The sequence below is a fragment of the Pteropus vampyrus genome, unplaced genomic scaffold (assembly GCF_000151845.1).
Source record: "Pteropus vampyrus isolate Shadow unplaced genomic scaffold, Pvam_2.0 Scaffold6, whole genome shotgun sequence".
Classification (NCBI taxonomy): Eukaryota; Metazoa; Chordata; class Mammalia; order Chiroptera; family Pteropodidae; genus Pteropus; species Pteropus vampyrus.
Genome location: NW_011888787.1, coordinates 12,143,140 through 12,167,678, shown reverse-complemented (window position 1 = coordinate 12,167,678; position 24,539 = coordinate 12,143,140). Strand labels below are relative to the sequence as shown.

Genomic DNA, 24,539 nt, shown 5'->3' with positions numbered 1-24,539 from the left:
GAGAAACACTATAGTTATCTTATCCATTTTAGTTAACTAACTTAAACTGTATAAAATATTTTATCACAAATATAATAAAAATGGAGCCTGTAATATCTTAGTACAAAATATATAAATTATTGGCAATTAAAAATATATAACATTAGTTAAATTATATTTAATTAGTACATTATACCATGATCAAATTGTAAACCTTATTCACCAAGTCTGGGAGACAGGCTTTGAGCCAAAATAAATAGATCATAATAAGTCTATCATAAAGAAAATAAAAGCAGTATAGATGCCATGTAAAGTATATACCATACACGTGATAAAAATAATACCTATTTCCTTTTCTCTTTTCAATGAAAAGACACTATCTTTGAACCAGCAAGCTGGATATGTTCAGAACAGAGAAAGAAGTGGCTTGTGTTTAAAATAGCTTTCTTTTTACCACAAGGAGTGCAGTGAACCTGATCCCATATTTTACCTTTGGCTAAAGAAAGGGAATTCAGATATATCAATTTTCCTTAAGAGAAATTCTTCTTCAGAATCCAATGCATAGATGATAAAATTATGGTAGAAAATTTAATAAGCACATGCACTAGAGAGTGTAATTTATTATGAATATAGTATGGTTATGATGAGCTAATTTAAAGTATGAGCAGCCCAGATTAAAATCTCTGCTCTAAAATAAAGATTTAAAATCACCTATGAGACTTAACATCTTAAATTCATAAGCCATTTTCCAATAGCACTCATATAGAGAACATGCACAGAAAAAAAGTATTTTAAGTTTGGTATGTTATTTCTTACAACTTAATAATAGGATAAATAGCAATTAGAATATTACCAAATGACTTGAATATATATTTTAGAAAGATATAGAAAAAAGAAAATATAGAAAATGGCAAATAAGCACAAGAAAAGATGTGCAACATTACTGGTGATTAAGGGAATACCAATTAATATCGCAAAGAGATACCATTTAACACCAACAAAAGTGACCAGAAGCAGAAAAGGAAACAATAACAAGTATTGGCGAAGATCTGGAGAAACTAGGATCCTCATACATTGTCGATAGGAAGAAAATACAGCACGACCATTTTGGAAGACGGTTTGGAAGCTTCTTAAATGTTAAACATAAATTTACCATATCACCTAGCAATTTCACTTCTATGTATTTACCAGAAAGAAATGAAAACACGTCTACTCAAAGACTTTTACGCAAATATTCACAGCAGCAGTACTCATGATACCTAAAATATGTAAACAACTCATAGGTCCATCAACTACTAAATAAGTAATCAAAATGCATATTCAACCAATGGAATACATTTTGGCAATAAAAAGGGACAAAGTACTGACATATGCTACAACACGGATAAACTGGAAAACGTTAATCTAAATGAAAGAAGCCAGACACGAAGGTCACGTATTATATGCATTCATGTATTAAATTCATTCATATATTTCACTGACGTGAAATGTTTAGAAAGGCAAATCTATAGAGACAGAAAACAGACAAGGGGTTGCCTAGGTCCATGGGGGAAATAAATGAGGAAATAAATGCAAATTTGGCATGGGGTTTCTTTCTGGGGCGCTATAAATATGCTTAAAATCTGATCGTGGCACAACTCTGTAAATAGACTAAAAATCATTGACTTGTACACTTAAATAAATTTTTATGATATGAAATTACACTCCCATTAAAGTTGTGAATTTTTTAAATTATATGTTCACAGAAATCAACATAAATAAGGAAAAAAAGGTATTAGAAAGAACCAGCTAACATTGTGATTTACTACAGGGGACAGGAAATATTACTTAGAGAATTTGGCAGAGAAGATCAGGGAAATAAAGACATCACTTTAATTAAAGATTTAGTCTTCTTTTGATCCAGACATTGGATTATTAACAAGAACATCATTTGTCATCTATATGTAAGAAATGGTGGCAAAGATAACTTTGCAATTTTCCCTTAATCAGATCTTGCTTCAGACCTTTTATAAAAAGCAAACCTAATTACATTTTTTTTTTAATAATGAGAAAGAAAAGAACCAAAATAAAGAGAAAACATTCACTCATACTAGTACCTTTCTGAAATTAATATAGCTAAGAATGTCACATTTGGAAGCTACCCAAATGAGAAATTTTATCATTTACTGTTCAGAAATGTATGAATGTCTTCTCACACTGTACTCTCAAAGTTTAACCTAAGATTAATTCCTTATATGCTGAGCCATCTAGATATCCTATTAAAAACAGAAAGCAGGCCTTACACCTGCCAAAGGTTGACAACCCAAACGTGTTCACCAGACAGTACCAGAACAGAGTAACTTACTTTTTCACCAGGAGGACCAATCGGACCTTGTGGACCAGGAAGACCCTATATTAAAAGAATTTATTTCACATGTCAGGAATCACATCACAAGAACACACTTTTAGAACAGTAAATTTTAGCTTTCTATTTCACATGAAATGAGTTATGGGAATCTTTATATATTCCCTGCATTCCTCAGAAAGTTCTGGAACACTATGAGCAGTTTTACACAGCTACTCTTTTGGCAATCGGATTAGTACCTTTCTGAAATTAATATAGCTAAGAATGTCACACTTGGAGTGCTGTACTTTGTCAAAGGTATTAGTAATGTGATCCCATTCAGAACCCTCCCACAGGCATGGCGGTTCGTCGTGACATTCCATGAACATTGAATGACTCATTTTTCTCTTAGACGAAAGAGGCCTTTGGACATTTGCTCAAAAATTTCTTTTTAAAAAAGAATTATCTTCCTACTTTCACATCACAAACTTATTTAGCTCTACATAGAAAAATTTGAGGCTGTCAGTTTTCTCATAAAAAGATAACTCCTTACCTCATTATCTCAAAGGAGCTGTGGTGGCTTAGACTTACCTGAGGTCCTGGGTTCCCTTGCTGACCTGGAGGTCCAGGCTCCCCCTGGGGGCCCTTCCAAAGGAAAATATAAGAGTCTTTAATGAAGCTATTTCAAATAATAATTTTTTTCTTCTCAGTTGAAAAGTAGTCCCCACATTAGTTTCCCCTATAGAAAATCTGGAAAATCTTGCAAAATATTAATGCTAGCAGGAGCTAAGTTACTTAGCAAATGTGAATTATCTTTATTTTGCATTTAGCAACAAGTTTGGAGAAATGAGTTATTTTATTAATATTTTCCACATACCATGTTCCCTTTGGGTCCTGGAGGGCCATCTATACCTGCAATACCCTTCGATAAAGAAAAAATTTTATTTTTATATGTATATGTATATATATATATACATATATATATACATATATACACACACACGTATACATGCACATGTGTGTATGTGTGTATATATATATATATATATATTTATATGTATGTGTATATATATATACATATATATATATATACACATACACACATATGTTTATAAGTTTAGATGCTAAAACAGAAAATCAAAAAGACTAACCTCATAATAGATTATCACCCATTAGCCTGGGATGACTAAAAGTCATTTTAGGATTTAATGAAAATGAGGGAAAAAGCAAGATGTATACTCTACTATCCATGTCCATATTGGAGACAACTTAGCAGCATCTTCCACTGTGCTGGGTATTTGACATGAAACATTAAAATAAATAAACTCAAAGGAAGAGATCAGTTAAATTGATAGGCAGCATCATGAGGTCTTAGAATATAACAAGGCAGTAAACACTTGGCTGTCTATAGAAAACTTTCACGACCTCCAGCCTTTAAAGAATCCAGCAACAAGCTTTCCCTAGAAAATCCTGGATGTTTCAGCAATACTTACAGGCTGCCCTATAGGTCCTGGAGTTCCCCGTGGTCCTAGCAAACCTCGTGGACCCTAGAAGAAAAAAAAAAAGCTTGTCCTAATAAGAAACACCCTCAAAACATGCCTCTTCCTGTGAAGAACTTTTAATGTAATGTTTAAAGTTAAGTTATCTGTACATCATATCTTAACCCACTGAAAGTGGTGTTTAAAATACCATTTTATGTAACACACAAATACCTCGTCTTTATACTGACCCAAAAGCCAGTAGTCTATAGTACAGAAACCATGTATCTTTGAGTCTATAGACTTACACATGAATCGTGGGAAATTTTAAAAATAGATAGTTTAATACTTTAAATATGCCACTTTTGTGTCATTTCTGATTTGAACAGCAACACTGAATCTTATTAAATCTTATTCAATCAGATAGACTATGTCCTGATTCTCATTTGTTTTACATTTTGGTTAATTCCATTTGAGAGAATATTGACTGAGGGAATGAAACCAACAGCCAGATAACTATGTATGCAGATTTAAAAACCATTTTCCTGAGAAAAGATTATTTTTAAATTATGTTTGTTTAAACTTAATTGATTTTTCCTCTTCTTTCCCCCCTCCTTCGCGTGCCCTGCCTTCATTGCTTTCTTTAGAAAAGTCAATACAATAATTTACTGTTTCTCATATTCGCATGAGCTATTATTTATGTCTTTGAGTTGACAGGCTCTATAACGTGGCGAAGTAGGACCAGAATTAGGAAGCAGGCTTCTAGTCTCTTTGATTAACTAACTAGCTTTGGGTAAACCTTGCTAATTCAGTTTTCTCATTGGTAAAATTCAGTGAAAAATAATATAATCTAGAACATTTTATCTTTATACCTGGCATACTGAACACCCCATTTTTTTGTTTCTTCTGGTAATATGATTAATTTATCCTAAAAACATAAATTGATTCTAGAGTTACTGCCGAGGTAAAAAAAAAAAAAAGAAAAGAACAAAACTCAGAAACAACAACAAAAACTAGAAAAGGTTTTCTTATCTGACAAGATGTTATATTTTACATTTCTTTTCTCAATTGTCAAAGACTTCCTCTATAAAAAGAAAGCTCTATGTGTCGTTTAAAATTTTTTTATATAACAATTACCTGGTTAGCTTAGGTAAAACAGCAGTTGTCATCTAAGTTTATTATTGACTTTACATGTGTAACATCAGTAACTATTCCTCCAAACAATAAAAAGAAAGAAAGTTGCTTACAGCTTCACCTGGAAGACCCCTGGGTCCTATTTCTCCATCTTCTCCCTATCATTTCAAAATAAATGGGAGGGAAATGCAATTAAAGAATGTATTGTTTCAACACGATTATGTTCTCCTATGTTTTCATTTTAAATATTTATTTTAAAAATAAACTTTAATGTACCCTCATTCCATCTTCACCAGGAGGACCGGGAGGACCTTGGGGACCTCTTTCACCCTATCAAATAGATAAAATACGATTAGAATGTGAAATAAAGTAGAATTTTGAAAGTCTATTCTATAGCTTTCACCAAATATAACGGAACATTTGGCAGGAAAAACATGCTTTATTTTCTCTCTTCAGAACATTTCACAGATAAATCATAATTTCACACTAACCAGCTCTACATATTAATATATTATGAAAATGTTCCCTAAATTAAAAACAAAAAAGTTTAAATTACATACCTAAAATAATTTTCAGACATCGAGTTATCACAAGCTAAACCATTAAAAACTATTTTGCTGAAGATTGTTTTAAACATAAATACTATGGTGATTTTAATTTATTTTTTTCCAATTCTAAAATAATTCATATTAAATCAGCCAACTCTAGAAGACTAAAAGAATTTTGATTTTTTAAAAAAAGAAGCTTACATATTTTTCTTGACATGTAGTAAGCATACATTAAGTAGCTTATTAGACATCTGTAGAGTTCTCCTTCTTTTTCTTTCTTACTTTTTTTTTATTCTCCAATTTACCTAAAGGTTATCCTACCTTGATTTTTAATTTAGCCTCTGGTGTCTCTAGTTCCCGAAACCATCTAATTTAGTATAATAAAATACAGTGCCCAGTATATTGTTATACTAATGACAGATTGCCTACAGATATCTTCTTTTAAGTATAGCTCTACAAATGTAAAATGTAAGAGGGAAATTGAGGTAATCATAGAAAAATTAGAGTCAAAATTAAATCTCCACATTTGTTCTTTTGTAATTATATTTTCCACATAGATGTAGAAAAAGATTCCACCTCAACCTGTTTGCATAAAATGAGTATTTTAACATCTAAAAACAATTAAAGAACTTATATTGATATCACATGTATAATTCTACTTATCTTTCTTCAAGTATCTAGTAGATTTAATAATTTACTAAATAGATTAACAAATAGTTAAATTAACTTTCTTCTCCTTATTTCCTAAAGTGTATAAGGTCTAAAATATTTCATAATATTCTTGTAATATCCTGTATAAAAAGTAGCAGAATGGTATATCTTACCCTATGACCTTTATCACCTGGCAATCCTGGAAGTCCATCAAATCCTCGATCCCCCTGTAAGATCATCATCATCATCATCATCATCATCACCATCATCATCATCATTATCCTCACCACACATTTCCAGTCTTATTCAGTACTGTTATTTGAATGTGAGATATTTTTTCATATCAAGAAATGTGATTTTAAAATATAAAAGTTTCAGGTGTGAACTGACATACATGATCGGACTATATAAACGTGTGAGCTACTGACCTTTGCCCCAGGTTCTCCTGGCATTCCTCTTCCACCATCGGCACCTGGACGGCCCTGACAATGCCAAGAACAGGTCTGAGCAAAAGGCATTCCTGCTAGCACAGAGTAAAAACAAAACAAAACAAAACAACTGATGATTTCAAATACCCTCAAAATACACAATGAAAACCAGCCATACCCTTTTTCCAGCTTTTCCCGTTGGACCAGGTGGGCCTTGAACACCGCGAGGGCCCTATATCAAAACATCATAATTAATTCATTTTACAAAATTCTTGATCAATAAACTCAAACCACATTGAGAGAGATGGTCTTAGGAATTTATATCCTCTTAGCTTTACCTTAATCTTTTTAACACAACAAAATTATTTCTTACGTAAAAGTCCAGATAAAACAGAAAGCAAGAGAGCCAATTTTTCTAAATGGTTTCTTATAAAAAATGAGTCATAATATTTTATTAAGTTTATACAGACATGTGATTTCATTTAAACAAAGGAGTACAAGTGACATTTTAAACTTTAGAAAATCCTTACTTATTTTATTCTCGAAATGAGGTTTTATACATCCCTTGACTGAAACATTTTTTAGCCCATTCATCTTATTCTTCTCTTTCTAATCCATTGGCCTTCACCTTTCCCTTTATATTTCGGAGGTCCTCTCTTAAATATTATTCTTTTACTTTGTTTATTATATTGCATTATAATTGCCTTTTTTAACAGTTGAATCTCCCATTACACTGTTAACTATTGCAGTTTTGGACTAAATCTGTCTTTTTCTACATAATGCTCCTATAACTTAGCACAATGCCTGGTACATGGTTTTTCGATCATCTACAAAATGCTGGAGGATGATTTGGCAATCCCTAATGCAAATTACTGACTGGCATCATCATGCCAAGTCAGATTAAAAGTTAAAAATTCTCAATATGTTTCTTTCTTGAATCAGTATAATACAATGGTATATCAACATATAATGTCTTCTGTGGAGATTGATACACATGGTTTCTAAAAATAAAATTACACAGCTAATATAGATCAAATGTATTTCCAGTATAAAATTATATAAGCCTTTATATTTAATTAATTATACCCTTTTTAAGTTAATATTAACAACACACACATAATGAATGTGGTAGAAAATGTAACACACATTTGAAATGACAAATAATTTTTATGATCACTGCAAAATATTGATCACAGAGATAATGAAATGAAGATTGTCTAATAATTAAAGATTAAAAGTATGGCTTTAAAAATATATATACACAAACATATATATATGTGTGTGTGTGTGTGTTTGTGTGTGTGTATACATATGTGTATATATATAATACCCCAGCTGGAAGGCAAGGGGCAATTAGTAACAGGGCAGATCTTGTTCTTTTTTAATGAAAATGATCTTTCATTTGACATTGCACCTTTTTGGAATTAAGGAGTCCAGGACAACTGCAAAATCCATTCTCTATTTATCTGTTTTGTAAAGAGGTGAGTTTCATCAAAAAGTTCTTAATCTTTGCAAAAGATTAAATTCTTTGGATTTTCAAGTAGTTATTTTAAATTTTTATGCAATTCTCAGTTAAGTTGCAAATCCTTTCCATTCCATTATGGCAATATTAACCAAGCATAAAAAGAAAGCCACCAACCTCTGAATCACCCAAATATCTTTTTTAATTTTCTTTGAAAATTTTTTTTTTCCTCATTTCAAACTAAATTGTGGTGTATCCGTACCAGGAAATACCACTCAGCAACAAAAAGGAACAAACTATTGACGTATTCATCAACTCCGATGAATCTCAAAGGCATTACGCTGAGTGAACGAAGCCAGAATCAAAGGTTACATAATGAATGATTTCATTTATTTGTTATTCTCGAAAAGACAAAACTGCAGCAATGAAGAACACACCAACGGCTGTTGGGAATTAGGGCTGGGGAGAGAACGTGAGGGTAAAGTGGTGACACCAAGAAAACTAGAGGGTTACAGAACTGTTCTCTTCCTGATGATTGTGGTGGGGACTGCAAAGAATATGTAGTGGTGTTAAAATTCAATTGTACCTTATAATATTTTAAAATAAAATTAATTTAAAAAGAGGGAAAACAATAGTGGTTGGCTACTTGAGAGCTCCTACACTATAGTCTCAATTTATACTTATTGAGCATATAAAGAAACATTTTCATCTAAAAATGAATGCATTTTAAATATATATTGCCTTTTGTTTTTGTTTTCTAGAATAAGTATATTTCACAATATGCATCTATTGAATTGCTTTCTTATTATTAAAGGAAAAGTAATACTTTTAATCAGACACCATATAAATGTAATCTAAGATCTTTTTTTTTTTTAAATTTCAGCTCAAATGTTCTCAGTTTTTCTGAATTTCTTCAACTTTATAGACAGTTTGAAGTTGGCTTCTTTTAAATATGATAAATATCCTGTCTGAGAGAATATATTAGATTTAGCTCCACAAGAAAAATCCTGGGCTTGAAGCAGAGCCACTGTAAGTATAGCTGTACTAGTTCTACTCTGCTTTATGCTATCTCCAATCAATTTAATATTCCATAGGCCTAATACCATTAAGCCTTTTCCCATCCTGGTTTATCTTCCTTTAACATTGTTTAAATTAATCAAGTTATTGGCAGTCAACCAGTCACTAGGAATTTTTCAGTGAAAAGAGTTGATATGAGCTTAAAGGTAATGTAAGTAATTTATTTATTAGATACTTCCATTACCAGACCTGATAAAGTAAAAATACAATAAGTGATAGAAATTACTTTTTTACCTGAGGACCAGGATCACCACTCTCACCTTTGGCCCCAGATGAACCAGGCCCCCCCTGGAGAGAAAAAGCGAGGATATAATCATTTAATTTAGCACTTCCTTATCTTTATCCTACCATTGTCACTTGAAATAACTAAACATTATTCAAAATGTACTTCACTAAATTCATATGATTTTATTAATACAATAAAATTGTCAAGTCCTTTGATTTAAAAGCATCTCCTCTCAGACTTTGATTGTATTCCGGTGTGTGAGCTATAGTTAAAAGACTCTATTTTAAACAGAACTACATGGAATACAGTTTCATGAAATCACATGGAAATTTTCTTTAATGTGTGTACCATCAAAGCACTTCTGATGATACACAAGACATTACTTATTATTACACCATGTGGAGTAGTACAGGCAACGCGATTCAGTGAATCAGGTATACTGAATCTATTTGTACAGCAAGGACTTGACAAAATGTTATTCTTTTATTCTCAGACATTTATCAGACACCAAATTCTATAGCAATAAAATGTCAAAAACAGACATGATTGCTATCATTACAAGTGTCCTGAAATAATGTCAAAGCATTTTTTCCCAGATTGATCTGTGTTTTCCTTTAAAAATAAATCCTTATGACAAACACCCTTTACAAACTTTAAAATAATTCAAAAAGTGCAACAAAAGCCTAGCACATTAACTGGAAAAAATATCAAATCATTTTAGAAAGGTGCTGTGAATTTTAAAAATAAATACTACTAGGTCATTCATCCCCCTTAAAAGATTTAGAACATTAAAATTGAACATGGGGATAATACTTACTTCATTCTTTAAAAACATACTTTGTGTGTTTAAAAAGTTTCTGATTTGTTTAAATAAATTCATAATCAATTAAATAGTGCATTAAATCAAATTACAAAAAGAGTAAAATTATGCTGTGAAAATGTTAGATATCTAGAGCCTCCTGGTGGTTCCAAAGTGAAATAACTATTAATGTGACTCCCAAGAAACACAGCAAGTCAATAACACAAATATTCTAATCTTGAAAAATGCAAGAATGATGACCTTCAAACTTCTAATTAAGAATTCTTGCAAGTAAATTTCTTCAAGAGAAAAACTTGGGTTCTACATTAACTCTGGTTATTAATCACTGAATTGAATGCAATTATAGGACAGTCAATTAATTTTTAATTAATTTACTGCATTATATTCTCTGTATATAAATACTACCTATTCAACAGATTATAATTGCTTTCTCCAAACACTTATTCTAAAAATTGTCATGTAATAATTGACAGTAACAGAATAGGGGAAAAAACATTTTCTACTTTTCCTGCATATTTTATAATCTAAACCTCCACTTGTCTATAAAAGCAATTAAAAAAACAATAAAGTAAAGGAATTTTTCATTGGAAGAATGTACATATGTATGTCATAAAATAATGATGTAGACTTTATTTCTTTTTAAAATCTCGATGTATAAAATACTTTTTAGACTCTAGCATTAACAGATATTTGAAAGTCTGTAACAATTTTGTTTAGAGAAAAGGAATGATAGTAATAAAAATGGTGAAAAGAAGCAATATAATTTATTTTCTCTCAATACTTACCTCTAATATTTAAGAAAGCTAATACTTTCCATAACAATGACTTTGATATAATATTGAGAATGTGTATATGGTTGTTAATGTTTTCTCTTTGCCAAAATGGTGTGAATGACTGACCCTTAATTATTGTTTGGTGAAAACAGGAAATGCTAATTTTATATGCTTTCATTGGTTCTACTCATCACTGCCCTCACCCTCTACACACCCACTGGGCTTGTGTTTGTCAGAAGGATAAATAGGAAAATTCTCTTGAAAAAATACAGTATTAGAGATTCTACAGTAATGTTTTTAGATTAGATAATACATGTCAATGTTTCCCAAACATTCGTGACCAAAAGAATTAGCCTGGTGAACTCATTAAAAGTATGATTTGCCAGTTCCTACTCTGAACATGCATTATCAGAGTCTCAAGTTCAGGGCCCCAGGAACTTTTACTTCTATTAAAATATACAGGTAATTTTTCTGCCCCTAAATTTGTAAAGCACTAGCATACTTTCCTTAGTCAGGTAAATTTGAGTTATCACTAGCAATTAAATATTAACCCTATTTCTTCCTTTGTTAAGTGACATGGGATCTTCCATGTTTCATTTTATATTTTGCAAGGCAGAACAGTAAAAATACATGACAAAACTTGATAATGTACTTAGAATGTTAACAGAATAGGGGAAAAAACATTTTCTACTTTTCTACTTTTTTTTCTAATTTGAATTCTATGAAACATATTGCCAGAATATATGTTCCACATAAGCTCATATGATTGAATTTCAAGACTGAATTACATAAAGACAAATTTATGTACAATTTTATAACAAGTTCTTGAATAAAATACATATTTCTCATCCTAATATGAGTAAAACATTAGTTAGAAGACTACCTGATTCAAATTTGAATAACATATTTTGCTATAAGTGTCTACTAAGTAAATGAAATATAAGATTTTAATGTTTGGAGTAATGATTTCTATAACTACCATTATTTTAATAAAGCATATTGAAAGCATATAAAGTCATATGAAAACACAGTAGAAACACTTTTTTTACCAAAACAAATACTTATAATAGAAATTATTTATTCCATTAATTGTAAAATCGATGAGAAGCTCTGTTGGGATCCTACAAAATTTACTGAGGACTAAATTGAAATAGAGTTTTTAAATGGAAACAAAAGCATAGGTAGGTAAATGCACCCTAGTTTCATCAGCCAGAGAATTGAACAATGCTTGGCCAAAGTTATACAAGGAACTGCTATTATAGGAATTTAAACATACGTTATCTTATTGGTAACCTACCACAGGACCTGGTCTTCCTGTTAGACCCATTGGGCCAGGTGGACCTCTCAGAGCAATCTAGAAAATAAAACATATCAAACTCAGGAATGCTCTACTGGAGTAGCATATTAAACCACAATATTCATTTGTACAGGCTACCTTAAGTAACAGATAATCCAAACAGGTATAATATCTACATGCTAGAAAAAGTGCCTGATTACTGAAGAATTATAAGTTTCTAGAATGATCAATGATCTAAATAAGTATCAGATTTTTTTTAAAACTCTTGTAACATATATAATCTCGTACTATATATAATTATGATTTATTCAATAACAAAAGCTAAAATAAATTTTAGAATAATAAATCTAATATATGATTTTTTTCTACTCTGAAGTGTATTTCAGAATAATATATAGATCTCTCTTAAATATATAGGTGCAATTCTCATTGAAAACACATTTAGTGGTGAATAATTGGAAGTGCTTTAAATAAAAATTTTCTAGCAATATTTTAGAAAAAAAAAGATGACAAAGCCAGATAGCAAAAAGCAAAACTGATCAGAGTTACGACAGTACACTTCTTTTGATAAATCTCAAATTTAAAGTTCTATAGAAAAATACATTTATTTTGTGTATCATAGGCATAGATTGGTTACATGCACTATCGATATTTGAATATTAGAAATGTAAAATTGGCATACTTAAAAGGCTGGAACAAGTAGAATTCAAAGGGTAAATATTTGACAGATGTCAAATTAGTATAGTGTGCTATTTTTGAATATTAGTGATTCCGAAGATGGGTACTTAGATTTTTGAAACAGGTATCAAAAATAATACTATAATAGAAATATGTAAAATTATATTAGAAAAATGCACAAGATAAAAACAGCAGGATATCCAAAGTTCCACTACTGATTCACCATGAGATTTTTGACACTATACTTCTTAATTCTTGAGATTAAATATCTGAAAAATTGGAATTATAATGCTTGCTGTCTATTTCCAAATAGATTAAACGACTAACAAAATGAGGAATTCAATGCCCTCATAAAAGTTTTAAGCTTAAATAATTACCTTAAATTTGTTCAAAGTAATAATCGAACAAGTAATAATATATAAGATAAATTCTAAGAATCATTAGTAAATTATTTTAAGTATTTTTAGATTTGTATATGCCAAGGTTTAGTAAACAAATATTTAAATATTTAAATATTTCATTGTCTTTATACATGAGGTACCAAATAATGGCATCTGTCCAGATTAATACTTAATAAACATATAAACGAATATCGATAGTGAATTTAAATTTCATTTATATTTTCAGATATTTTTATACACTAATAAATCCATGATGATGAATAAAAAGTTATCACAGACATGATTTACATCATTTAGAAAGTAGGTAGGTACACATAACTATGTCAATGGTAAGTCCTTTATTTCCTTTTTCCTTAAAAAAATTAAACTATGAATAAAAGTATTACGTGAGTTTCAACTCTTTATTGGTCTCTTCTTTTGATTTCCTTATGTACATTTTAACAATAAATCTCATTAAAAATAGATATACTTATATGTTTTAAAAGTATACAGACAGTGAAAGCTTTCAACTGACAAAGAATTATAAACAATGATTTTGGAAAAATAGTACAGATTACAATGATTAGAACTTAGAATATATATTTGAAGTTTTCTTTCCTATACAAAAATTCCTAAGAAACTTGATTTTTCTGGATTATTTGGGATATCCTAAATAATCCAAAATATTAGGTGGAAAAAATTACTTTGACGTTATTCTCTTTATTAATTAATCATTCATTGCCTGATGCCTTACTAGAGAAAAACTAGATGTAAAAGAGAGTGTTAGGTATAAATCCATCAGAACTCTGAAAATAATTTAGAAAATGTGTGTGTTATGGTTTGTGTATTATTACCAGAATTATATGTGGAAATATGGCAAGAGTCAGTCATTTAACTTTAATATTCAATTAAAGAGAATAATTCTATAGATAAATAGATATAATCTTAGCCTTTTTTTTCATCTAAATTCAATATACTATTCAGAATTAAGTATTTTGTTCATAATAGTAGCTCCCTCCAGATGGCGTGTGCACACAATTTAACATAGGCTCCAGTTCCTGGAATTCTCTCTTACCCGAGCCTGCTGGAGAATCGCTTGGGCCTGAGCTTCCTGAGCAGAGACGGTTGGTCCTTTGGAACCATCACCACCATAACGAAACTAAGGAAAAGTAACATAAAGAAACGCAACATTAGCCTTTGTCAAATAGCTGCCTTAATTATTAGATAATTATTAGATAACACTTACTTAAAAGGGTGAGATTTTACAAAAGTCCATGGTAACTCCATCATGACGCATGATACCCAGATTTTTTTTTAATTCTCCTTCTGCCCATTATGAAAGTTCTCTGGACCATGTTTTACCATTTGTAGAAGAGACTAGAGATTCCTTTCTGATTTTAAATTCCACAACTTCTGAAAACTCTATAATAAGTCATCATGCATTTTTTATTTACACATGTAATGCCCACTTTAATCATTTATTTGTAAAAATTCCAAATGTACCAAGTTCAGTGGTAGTTATATATTATTCCTATTTTGTTGAGCAAAACTTTTAGAATTTATATGAACACAGAGGAAATCCTTGAGATATTTTCATTTTGTTTACCTTTTCTTAAATAATTACACCAAAAAAACCGATCCTCTATATTCTTCCATAAAATTCTAAAGTTTTTTTTAAATTTTAACTCAAAATGCAGCATGTCAATTTCTCACTCAACATAATTATTGCTTGAAATGTTATTACAATTATATAAATAAATCTTATTTTTTCCCCAGAGAACTTTAAAAAGAAACTATGGTAAAGCAAATAATTTTAGCAATGAATAATGACACTATAGATATATCTTTTTAAAAAAAGTATTAAATATTGTCTATATGGTGATAAATAGTATATTAAAATTATGTTAACAAATGAAATGCATGTTAATTATATGACTCAGAATAAAGTACATGACTGGAAATATTAACAAAAACTCTAAATTTTGTTGTCAAAAGTGTAATCAAATAATAAAACCTTAGTTCTAAAGGAGAGATTGATATTTAGCAAAATTTTATTTTAGGAAAATTTCTCCTAATTTCCAAAGGCTGCTTGATTTCAAGTATCTCTACTGCATACAATGGTTTTTAGTTAATTGCTCGTAATACGGTTCAACAATATTTTTCAGCAATAAGATGACAAAATATCAAGTCATCTTTATGACAGTAAAAAACTTACTGGTAACATTAACATGGTACCAGGAGGACCAGGTAGACCATCAGCCCCTGGTAAGCCAGGACGTCCTGGGGGACCCTAGAAAGTAAATAAAATCATCAAAATCAATAAATAATCAAATTTATTAGGAATTGAATAACTTTTAATACATCTATATTATCTAATTTGCATTTGTCCTCACCTCTTTAGTTAATCTTCTTTTAGTAAGTATACCTAGCAAGGGTTGTAGTTCATTGCACTAGTTTTACATTATTTTAATAATCCAAACAGTTATTGGCTACACAAGGATGGGCAAAAAAGGTAAAGGGATTTTATAAGAAAGTCTTAGAGAGACTTAACACAAAGGGTCTGTTTCATCATGTGACCCAAGTTGTGATCCTCAAATTAGAATTTAGGCTTATTAACTCATCCTATCAGCATCCAATTAAATACCCATAGGGTCTGTTTCATCATGTGACCCAAGTTGTGATCCTCAAATTAGAATTTAGGCTTATTAACTCATTCTATCAGCATCCAATTAAATACTCTGGAAAACATCTGAATTCAAACTGAAGAACTGAATCTAAAGTAATAGATTCATAGCAACATGAAAATCAACTAAAAATAAAATTGTATTTTTTTTTACTAATTATCGCATAGATAAAATGCACATATTTTATCTTTTAAAACTATAGAAGAAAAGTTAACCAAAATGTTTCACAACATAGAATTTACAGACTCTCCCCATCCTTAGTGAGAAGGATAACATGTTAACCTTGTAGAATATATTTTAATTTTTTAATATAGGTTACATTCTTTTGTCAGGAGGAGTACCTTCACTTACCCTCTCTCCAGGGTCACCAGGGGGTCCGGAGGGGCCTTGTAGACCTGGAGGACCCATAAGACCCTACAGAGAAATAAACCGTTATCTGAGTCAAATTCCTGATCTCATTAGTATTCAGGCAAATTCAAATCAAAGCGGAGCTCATTTATATTTCATAAATAAATAGCTGACTCTCAAACAAGTGCCCTATTTATCTTCCTATGAAAAGGCAACATATAGGGACCACTTTGTAGTTATCTCAACTCTTTCTCTATGAAGCTGCTCTCAGAGGGGAGGGCAACATTCCAAGTCAAAACAGGAAAGAAGAACTCCCCAATGTAAAGTCCCTGAGGAAGAGGCTGCTTCTCAACTCTTAACTGAAAAATGGAAGACTCATTTGATTAGAGAGCAAAGTTGAAATGTAGAAATCATTTAGCTTAGAGGCATTTTTACATTTTCTTTTGAGGGTAAAAGTATTTAAAGGCATCACTATCAACATACTTATTTCAGATGACAAGACTTTAATTAATTCCACAAAAGATAGAGGATTTCTCACAAAGCCAGATTAGTACAACTACCTGAGAATAAAGCCATACTGAGTGACATCAGACTTACTATGAAAGGACAATGGAACCGATAATCACTCTATTCAGTAGTACAGATAAGACAGCTACAGTCTACTTAGAATTCTTAGCTCCATTCACTGAGATACATCTATATCTGTTTACTAAAAATAAGGATTTTTTGTTTTTTTACTTTTATAACTTTCAAATAGAAAGTTGAAAATGAGGTTAGAAGATGGAGATGTATTAAAGCAACAAAGATATTTAAAACAAAATTTAATTCCACTGCTCTCAAAAGAATATCATCCGGATAGCCAAATAAAAAAGCAGTTCAAGCCACCAGGTCCTCTGAATACATATTTGCCTCTATAATTCAATACATAAGTTGGTGTAGAATGTATCAATTCAAAAACATAATAGAAATCTTATATCTGATTATAAAGAAAAATCTTAAAACGTTTACATACCGCAGGTCCTGCCGGCCCTGGTGGTCCTTCAATAAGCATACCCTGTAATAATAGAAAGATGAGGAATCGTTACTAGGGAAATGTAACCCCTAACCTCTTATCTAAGTAGCTCTAAGAAAGCACCATGTCATCACATTTTAAAAAGGAAATTCTCCATTCCTATGACGAAACCAATTACAAACATTTTTGCATGAGGAAGGGAGAAAATTCAAAATTATAGAAGACACAGTCCCTGTCCTCAGAGAATTTGTGAACTAATTGTCAAGGAAATAAATATTCAGATAAGTAATATTACAAGGAGAATATGCTAAGCTCTCCCAAGAAAGGCAAAATAGACATTGAACCAAGTTTTCCCTAGCGCCCAGAATAATGCTGGCCATGAAGCAGGAATTTAATAAATGTTGGCAGCGTGGATGAAAGAATAGAAGTGGCATCTAAGCACTTTAATTCAGAAAAGGGGTGAAAAGTCCATACAACAGAATTGGGGATAAAGATGAGATAAGCTCTTAAGTAGAGAAGAGAATATAGTACTACTTCAGGATAAGAACCAGTTCTAAAATGTTTATGATTCTGCTGCTGAAAACTGTTTTATCATTTAAAAATTTGGTTGCAAATTTTCAAAACAAAGGCATTTCATATTGAAAATATATATTTAAAGCTTTTGATGAGTACATTGGCATGCTTTCTTAGATTTTGTAGTAATGGAGAAGATAACCAACAATGTCCTTATAGGAGTTCCTTGTTAATTCTTACCTCCCCTCCCCTTTTAAAAAAATTTTTATGTCTTTGTAATTTCTGAAATGATTTTCATGACTTTGAAGCAAATGGTTAAATGTACTACTTTAGTTCCAATGCAATGGTTTTTCCACGTTGCTCATTAGAGAGAACAATAGTAAAGCTGTTTCCAGGAAGAATTTGCTTCTTACCAGTATCTTAAGGGGTAAGAACATTTATTTAAAATTTAAAAATCACTTTAGGAATGATTCGAAGCTCTTTAAATAGAGGATAGGGAAATGACTTTTAAAATAATATTTTTATATTATTACTTGATACTTACTATTTGGCTGTGACACAAATAAGTATGTATGTAAAATAAAATATTTCTAATAATGTCAAATCATAGAAATGAGAAAAAAATGACTGGACTGGAAACAAGAGCTCAAGTCTGGTTGTATCTCAACCACTAAACACTTATATCAGGAAAGTTACTTAAACCCTTTAAATCTCAGGTTCTTTAGTTGTAAATGAGAGAAATAGACTAGACAAATTTCAGCACATGCTAATTCCAGAATTTTATATCTCCATATTTTGGGGGTTATTGAAATTCCACTTGCCCTAGTAACTCACTTATTTGTGAGTTACCAACTCACTTATTTGTGACAAATTATAAACATTTGGACATCAGAATTTTTCATGGTAAAAATGAGCATACATAATAATTTAGAGTGATGATGGCTCATAATATAAATTAAATAACTGTGCCAACCTTTACAACGTATTCACACCAGTACTTACAGGTTCAACTACTGCTGGTTCTCCTTTTTGTCCTTTTTCTCCATATGCACCATGGCCATTTATCTGTTGAGTGAAAAATTCAAGTAGCCTGTCTTTAAGTAAATAATACCATTTAAGTATATTTTTTAATGAGGAAGTTCATCATCTAAGTGCATTTAAAACAACCAATTAAAATATTTTTTAAATAGAAACCTATTACAGGTTTAAATGCTGAAAATAAAAAAAGGAAAACATAACAAACATTAATACTGAATGAGATTGAACAATTGCTTCTTAAAGATATATTAAAGAAAAATCAAGACATCTGTAGACCTCGATTATTATTCCAAGGCATTAAGCAAAAAACTGTCACCAAGTTAAATTTAATAAAATAGAGGAGGGGAGTAGGGAGTGGTGATATGGGTGAAGGCAGGCAAAGGTTAAAATAATAATAATAAATACAGTGCATTGCTGAGCATCACCAAAAAATACTTGTTATAAAATAAATCTAAAAATCAGAAATTAGATTTACCACAAGAATAATAATGATTATATTTTAAATCATATCAATAACAAGAAAATTTGAGTGCAATTTTTTTCAAGATCACACTATCAAATGAAGACTTCAGTAGCGTGCCTGGAAATACAACTGCTGAAATCTCCATGAAGAAGAATCTATGAAGGTGCCCTAGTTGTGATAAGTATTTATAAATTTTATAAGAACACAGCCCATATTTTAAACAAGAAAAGACATCAAGATGAATATAAAAATACTGCGAAATTAAGACACACAATAACACAGAGCGTAATACTGACTTACGCTTGTTTCTGTGATATCTGTTTCTGCTGGAACACCTGGACCAAATTCTTCATTAGTGGGGCTTGTTTGTTTATCTTCATATTCTTTATATTCATAAAAATCATATTCTCCTAAATCTCCATCTACCAGAAGATCAGAGTCCCTGCCGTCTATTTCTTTGTTTTCATATAGTGTATCCTCGGAATTTTTCCTCTGGGAATCATAATCCTCTCCAGTTAGATATTCTTCAGTAAATACTTCTTCAACTGGATTTGGCTATTAAATTAAGTTGCAAGGAATTGGAGAACATGAAGTTTACTGTTAGTAAAGCAAGGTAAGCATTTGCAATTACAGTTTGATAGAATGTGATGGGAAGCAATTTGAATGCTACTCAAGCAAGTCTGAAGCCCAGGAAAGATAGCCTTTCAGAATCATTGAAAGAAATAGTTTTGTACATTGATATGTACAAGAGTATATTGCTTTCAAAACACTTTTCCCAATAAACCGCAAATATTCACATGGATTCAACATGTGTATTTGCTTTTCCATTGAAAAAAACTTGTTAGTCAATTTGAGATTTATTTTATAGTTTAAGATTTGAATAATAAAATATGCATATAGTTAAAGCTTTGCTTAATTTCCAAACCTCATAATATCATTATGAAATCCAATTGCTACCAGAAAAGCCATGTAACTTTGACTCTCAATCCCAAAAATAACATATTAGTGCCAACATTGAGATTTATCATTGCAATATTTACACAGAGTATCTGGCATTTAGGGAAGTATTTTATATACCACTAAAGAGTTCTTTAAAGCAAATAAAATATAAATCATAGTTCTCAAAATTTAAGACAATAAAATAAAATATATCACTGTACAAGCTTATAAAGAATAGAGAATAAATATTCACCAAAAAGTGAAAATTATGTCAATAACACTCCCTCTGAGATACAGAAAAACAGAGTATAATTTTCTTTTTCTCATAAATCCTATTAATAATATAAATCTGAATCATATTTATTATGCAATTATTTGCTATATTATATTTTGATGAGGTTGAAATTAAATAATTTATTTTGCTACTTTTTCAATTTCATTTTTAAGTAGCTTGTTTTCTATGACATAGTGAATCTAAATGATAAAGTACTATTGAATAAGTAAATAGTATTATACAATATCATGTGAATAAAATTGTGGTTAAATAATTAGCTCATAGCTCTGAACTAAAAAGCTAGATGAATTTAGGGACATAAATTAACATGTTGAATTAAGATACCCATTTTTGGAAAATGATTAATTTGGAGTGGATAAAACTTAAAATCTGTTCTCACACTAAAATGTAATTATTCTAGATTTCTTATTTGCATGGAAGGCGCAACTGAGTTCATTTGCCTATTGAGACACATGTTATATAAATTTTCTAATAACTAAATGCTCAGGTATTCTTCATACCAGGTATGACAGGAATTTAACAAAGTTAACTGAATTGTATACTCATTTTTTCATGATCAGAATATATGTATAATATGAAATTCAGGAAGATTTATACCTATGAGTAATTAAAGGTTTTCAGAGAAAAGAATAGAAAGGGTTAAGCTATATTATTTTAACTATAATTAACATAACACTCCAAGCAAGTGTGAATATGTAAATAGTTATTAAAATCTACTAATATTGCATTTTCTCAGAATGTTTGTTGTCATAAAAATGCATGATCATTGGTCAAGATGGAATAAACTGTAATTGTATCTTTTGATGATACAATTTTCACTTTAGAGGAGTCTCTTCCTCACAGAGGATCATGTTGTGAATACCCTGCATCACAACATGTTAAGAAGCTTGTTCAATCCCAGAACGATCCAGAAAATGACAGCAGCCAATTCAGTTTAATCAATGTAACATTTGCATGAAGCAAAGAGTCATGCAAAACATGAATTGACATTGATTTCAAATGAATTGTTTTTAGTAACAGTGAACCAATACTATTGTTTCTCCTATCTCAGTAAATGAATAAAAGTATCAAACTTTCAGAGGTTACAGATTCTTTCAGAGTGAGGTATATCAAGAAATATTACACATTTAAAAATGTCGGGCTGTGATTTAATACTACCCGTGAACATTACCTCATTCGTTCCAGATACACGCCTGGGAGCTTCTGTCTGGTAACTTTCCACTGTTCCGTAGTTGTATTCTTGAAAATCATCAACAATATTTGCCTAATAATAAATTCAAAAGAAAAGTAATTAGTAAAAAGGTAAGGTAATCCCAAACTTTGGTAAATCATGATTTAACTGGGTTATCGTATTAGCCAAATGAGGATTTATCTAATTGGATTGGGACAATGACTCATCATCAGAGATCTTCCAGCTTATCTGGGAGAGATCTTGATTGCTTTTTCTTTGCTACCTGTACCCCTAGTTTGGATTTTGCCGTTGCTTGATAACTTTTCTTCTTCTTGGATGCAAATTTTTCAGATTTAAGGGGTGTAAACTTTTTGGACTTTTCCTTTGAGTTAGTGGCCACTGTCCTCATCTTCTTTTTGAAATTGGATTTCTTTTTCTGTAAAATGTGGTGAAAGATGGAATGGAACACATAAATAAAGTGAAAAGGGAAATAAAGAGCACGAGTGCAAGGAAGAAGAAGCAAAGCAAAATGAGCATCATTCCTTCAGGACAGCTACTGTCAAATAAAAATCACAGTTATTGCTCCACGGAAATCAGATGAATGAAAGGATTATGATAAGTCTGAAGAACAGCGGACATAAGGAACCACAGGATGACGAACGGCAGGACACCATATACAAAGGTGCTACTTTGTTTTTACCTCCGTTTGTGCTATGGTCTCCTCAGCTACAGTAGGTCTCTCTGTTACACTTTCAGCCTCTTTATATTCTGCTTCCCCATACTCATAGTCATATTCCATTAAATCCTCAGGTGCATACTACATTACAAGGGAAAAAATATCAAGCAATTTTGTTAGTTGAAGGTAATATTATTAATAAAGTAGGAATCCTCTTAACTTTTACTTAGAGTAAAAAGTTAAGAAACAAGGATATACTGTTATTTAAATGTTATTTTGTATTCATAGAAGTATTATACTGTCTTATTCAGAGTATAATAACACAGGAATGACAAAGCAGGTTTCTGAGTGCATAATAGTAAAGATGGTGAGGAAATTAAGTGTGAATATTAATTTAAATTTTTAATTATTGAATATTAATTCAAAGCAATTATGTATTTGGACATAGCTGCTAAATATTCATGTTAATTTTGGTTTGTAAAAATTATTACACAAGGCTTCTTTATAAGAATTTTACAAGAGTTTCAATGGATACTTTTTTTATTAAGCTGCATATTTAAAAATAAAAATACGGAGAATAAACTTCCCAAGTATGAAAGGGTTTTTGTACTGATTGTGAGATGAAAAGAAGAAGGAGGGTAAGGGAATACAAGGAACATGAAAGGAGTCTATATTCTATTTGAAATACATGAACCAATGGCAAAATGAAAGTTAAAATTTATTCAGAAATCTCTAGTTTGCTATAGACTTAAGATCCAAATGAGCACAGAATATTTGTGAAGTATTAAAAGATTCAAAATTGTATTTGCTTATTTAACATAGTATTTAAAATTTTAAAAATACTGCCTTTTTAATCTACCAAAAAAAAAGCATATCACTTAAAATACTTAAACTGAACTTACACTGGAAAATAATATTAGATTTTTTTATTAAAAGAGCTTAGTTGAGAAAAGGGGTTTCTTAGTATAATTGTGCAAGACAATTATACATATTGAATGTATAAGGAAAATAATTTGTCCACCTTCAAAACCAAATATTTCTATCAAAATTTTAAGTTTTAAATAAAAATGTAGATATTATTAAACGTATATTAATAATCTGACTTAATTAAAAAGAAATACAGTAAGGCATAGCATAAGATATTAAGCAGCAAACTAAACAAGCTAAAACTAATACGATATCTGTATTTTTTAATGCTAAAGGCAAACTATCTAGAATTTCTGAAGTATTACATCTGGTAAAATTTCAGTTATGTTCCAACTAAACCTCTCTTGACATTTCAACTAACCCCTTTAAATCGGCCAGCAAAATAACTGTTGATCCCAAGTCCTTTAGAGAATTGTGAATATTGTGCCTTCAAATAAGCTCTATAAGAGATTGCAAAGCAAATGAGTAGAAATTTCACAAAGACATGTAAAGAGACATGGCCAAAATGAATCCATTGGCAATATAGATCAGTACATCTGGTCTTTAATGCAACAAGAATGAATTTTATAGATGATTCAGCTGAAAGTCATATTAAAATATAAAAATAGACATGCCTTTAGTGTTCTTTATGATTGTCCGAAACTTCAATTGGGTTAAATTAATTGAAACAAATTAATAATTTTATTTCTATAGCAATAGCTTCATTTTCAAGAAATATACATTTGAAGCATTTCAACAAAACTTTATTCTCATTAGAATTTGTATTGAATTTGGTAAAATAGAAAAATGCATGTATATAATACTTTAAACATTGTTATTTCTTATATCTCTGCTAGCAAGATATAATGCCAACTGTTTCTAGGAAAGTTAATGCAAGCATTATTAATAACGTCATTAAGTTAATAAAACAATTAAATATTAAATTTAGATACATATTAAATAGATATTAATGGAGACTGAATATTATCTAATGAGTAATATTTCTGTAGCTATAGTCACTCATGTTTAAATAAGAAATACTGGGCTTCTATAATTACTAGCTACCAACTGGAACTAGAATGACAAAAAAAGATTTTCCAGTCTACTTTATGCTTTAGAGTTTTAAAATTAAGCATACTTTTTAAAATCATGTGTCTATAATAAATTGTAAAAACAAAAACAATAAATAAAGAAATAAAAAGATAATTCAATTTAAATGCACCATGAAGCCTGGTATTCA

At 30.4% G+C, this 24,539-nt stretch overlaps 1 protein-coding gene across 1 annotated transcript in view; it reads right to left on the bottom strand.

The window, feature by feature from the left end:
- The window catches only part of COL11A1 (collagen type XI alpha 1 chain), a 182,360-nt gene that overhangs the window by 107,043 nt on the left and 50,778 nt on the right, over positions 1-24,539 (bottom strand). The window contains exons 6-24 of the mRNA XM_011368217.2: positions 22,418-22,534; positions 21,718-21,810; positions 19,613-19,867; positions 18,814-18,876; positions 17,299-17,340; positions 16,290-16,352; positions 15,470-15,544; positions 14,330-14,413; positions 12,197-12,253; positions 9,315-9,368; positions 6,720-6,773; positions 6,542-6,595; positions 6,287-6,340; positions 5,191-5,244; positions 5,028-5,072; positions 3,796-3,849; positions 3,180-3,224; positions 2,894-2,947; positions 2,324-2,368 (exon numbers count right to left, since the gene is read on the bottom strand). Coding sequence (XP_011366519.1) covers positions 2,324-2,368; positions 2,894-2,947; positions 3,180-3,224; positions 3,796-3,849; positions 5,028-5,072; positions 5,191-5,244; positions 6,287-6,340; positions 6,542-6,595; positions 6,720-6,773; positions 9,315-9,368; positions 12,197-12,253; positions 14,330-14,413; positions 15,470-15,544; positions 16,290-16,352; positions 17,299-17,340; positions 18,814-18,876; positions 19,613-19,867; positions 21,718-21,810; positions 22,418-22,534 — 1,362 coding nt within the window. The remainder of the gene's footprint in view (positions 1-2,323; positions 2,369-2,893; positions 2,948-3,179; positions 3,225-3,795; positions 3,850-5,027; positions 5,073-5,190; positions 5,245-6,286; positions 6,341-6,541; positions 6,596-6,719; positions 6,774-9,314; positions 9,369-12,196; positions 12,254-14,329; positions 14,414-15,469; positions 15,545-16,289; positions 16,353-17,298; positions 17,341-18,813; positions 18,877-19,612; positions 19,868-21,717; positions 21,811-22,417; positions 22,535-24,539) is intronic.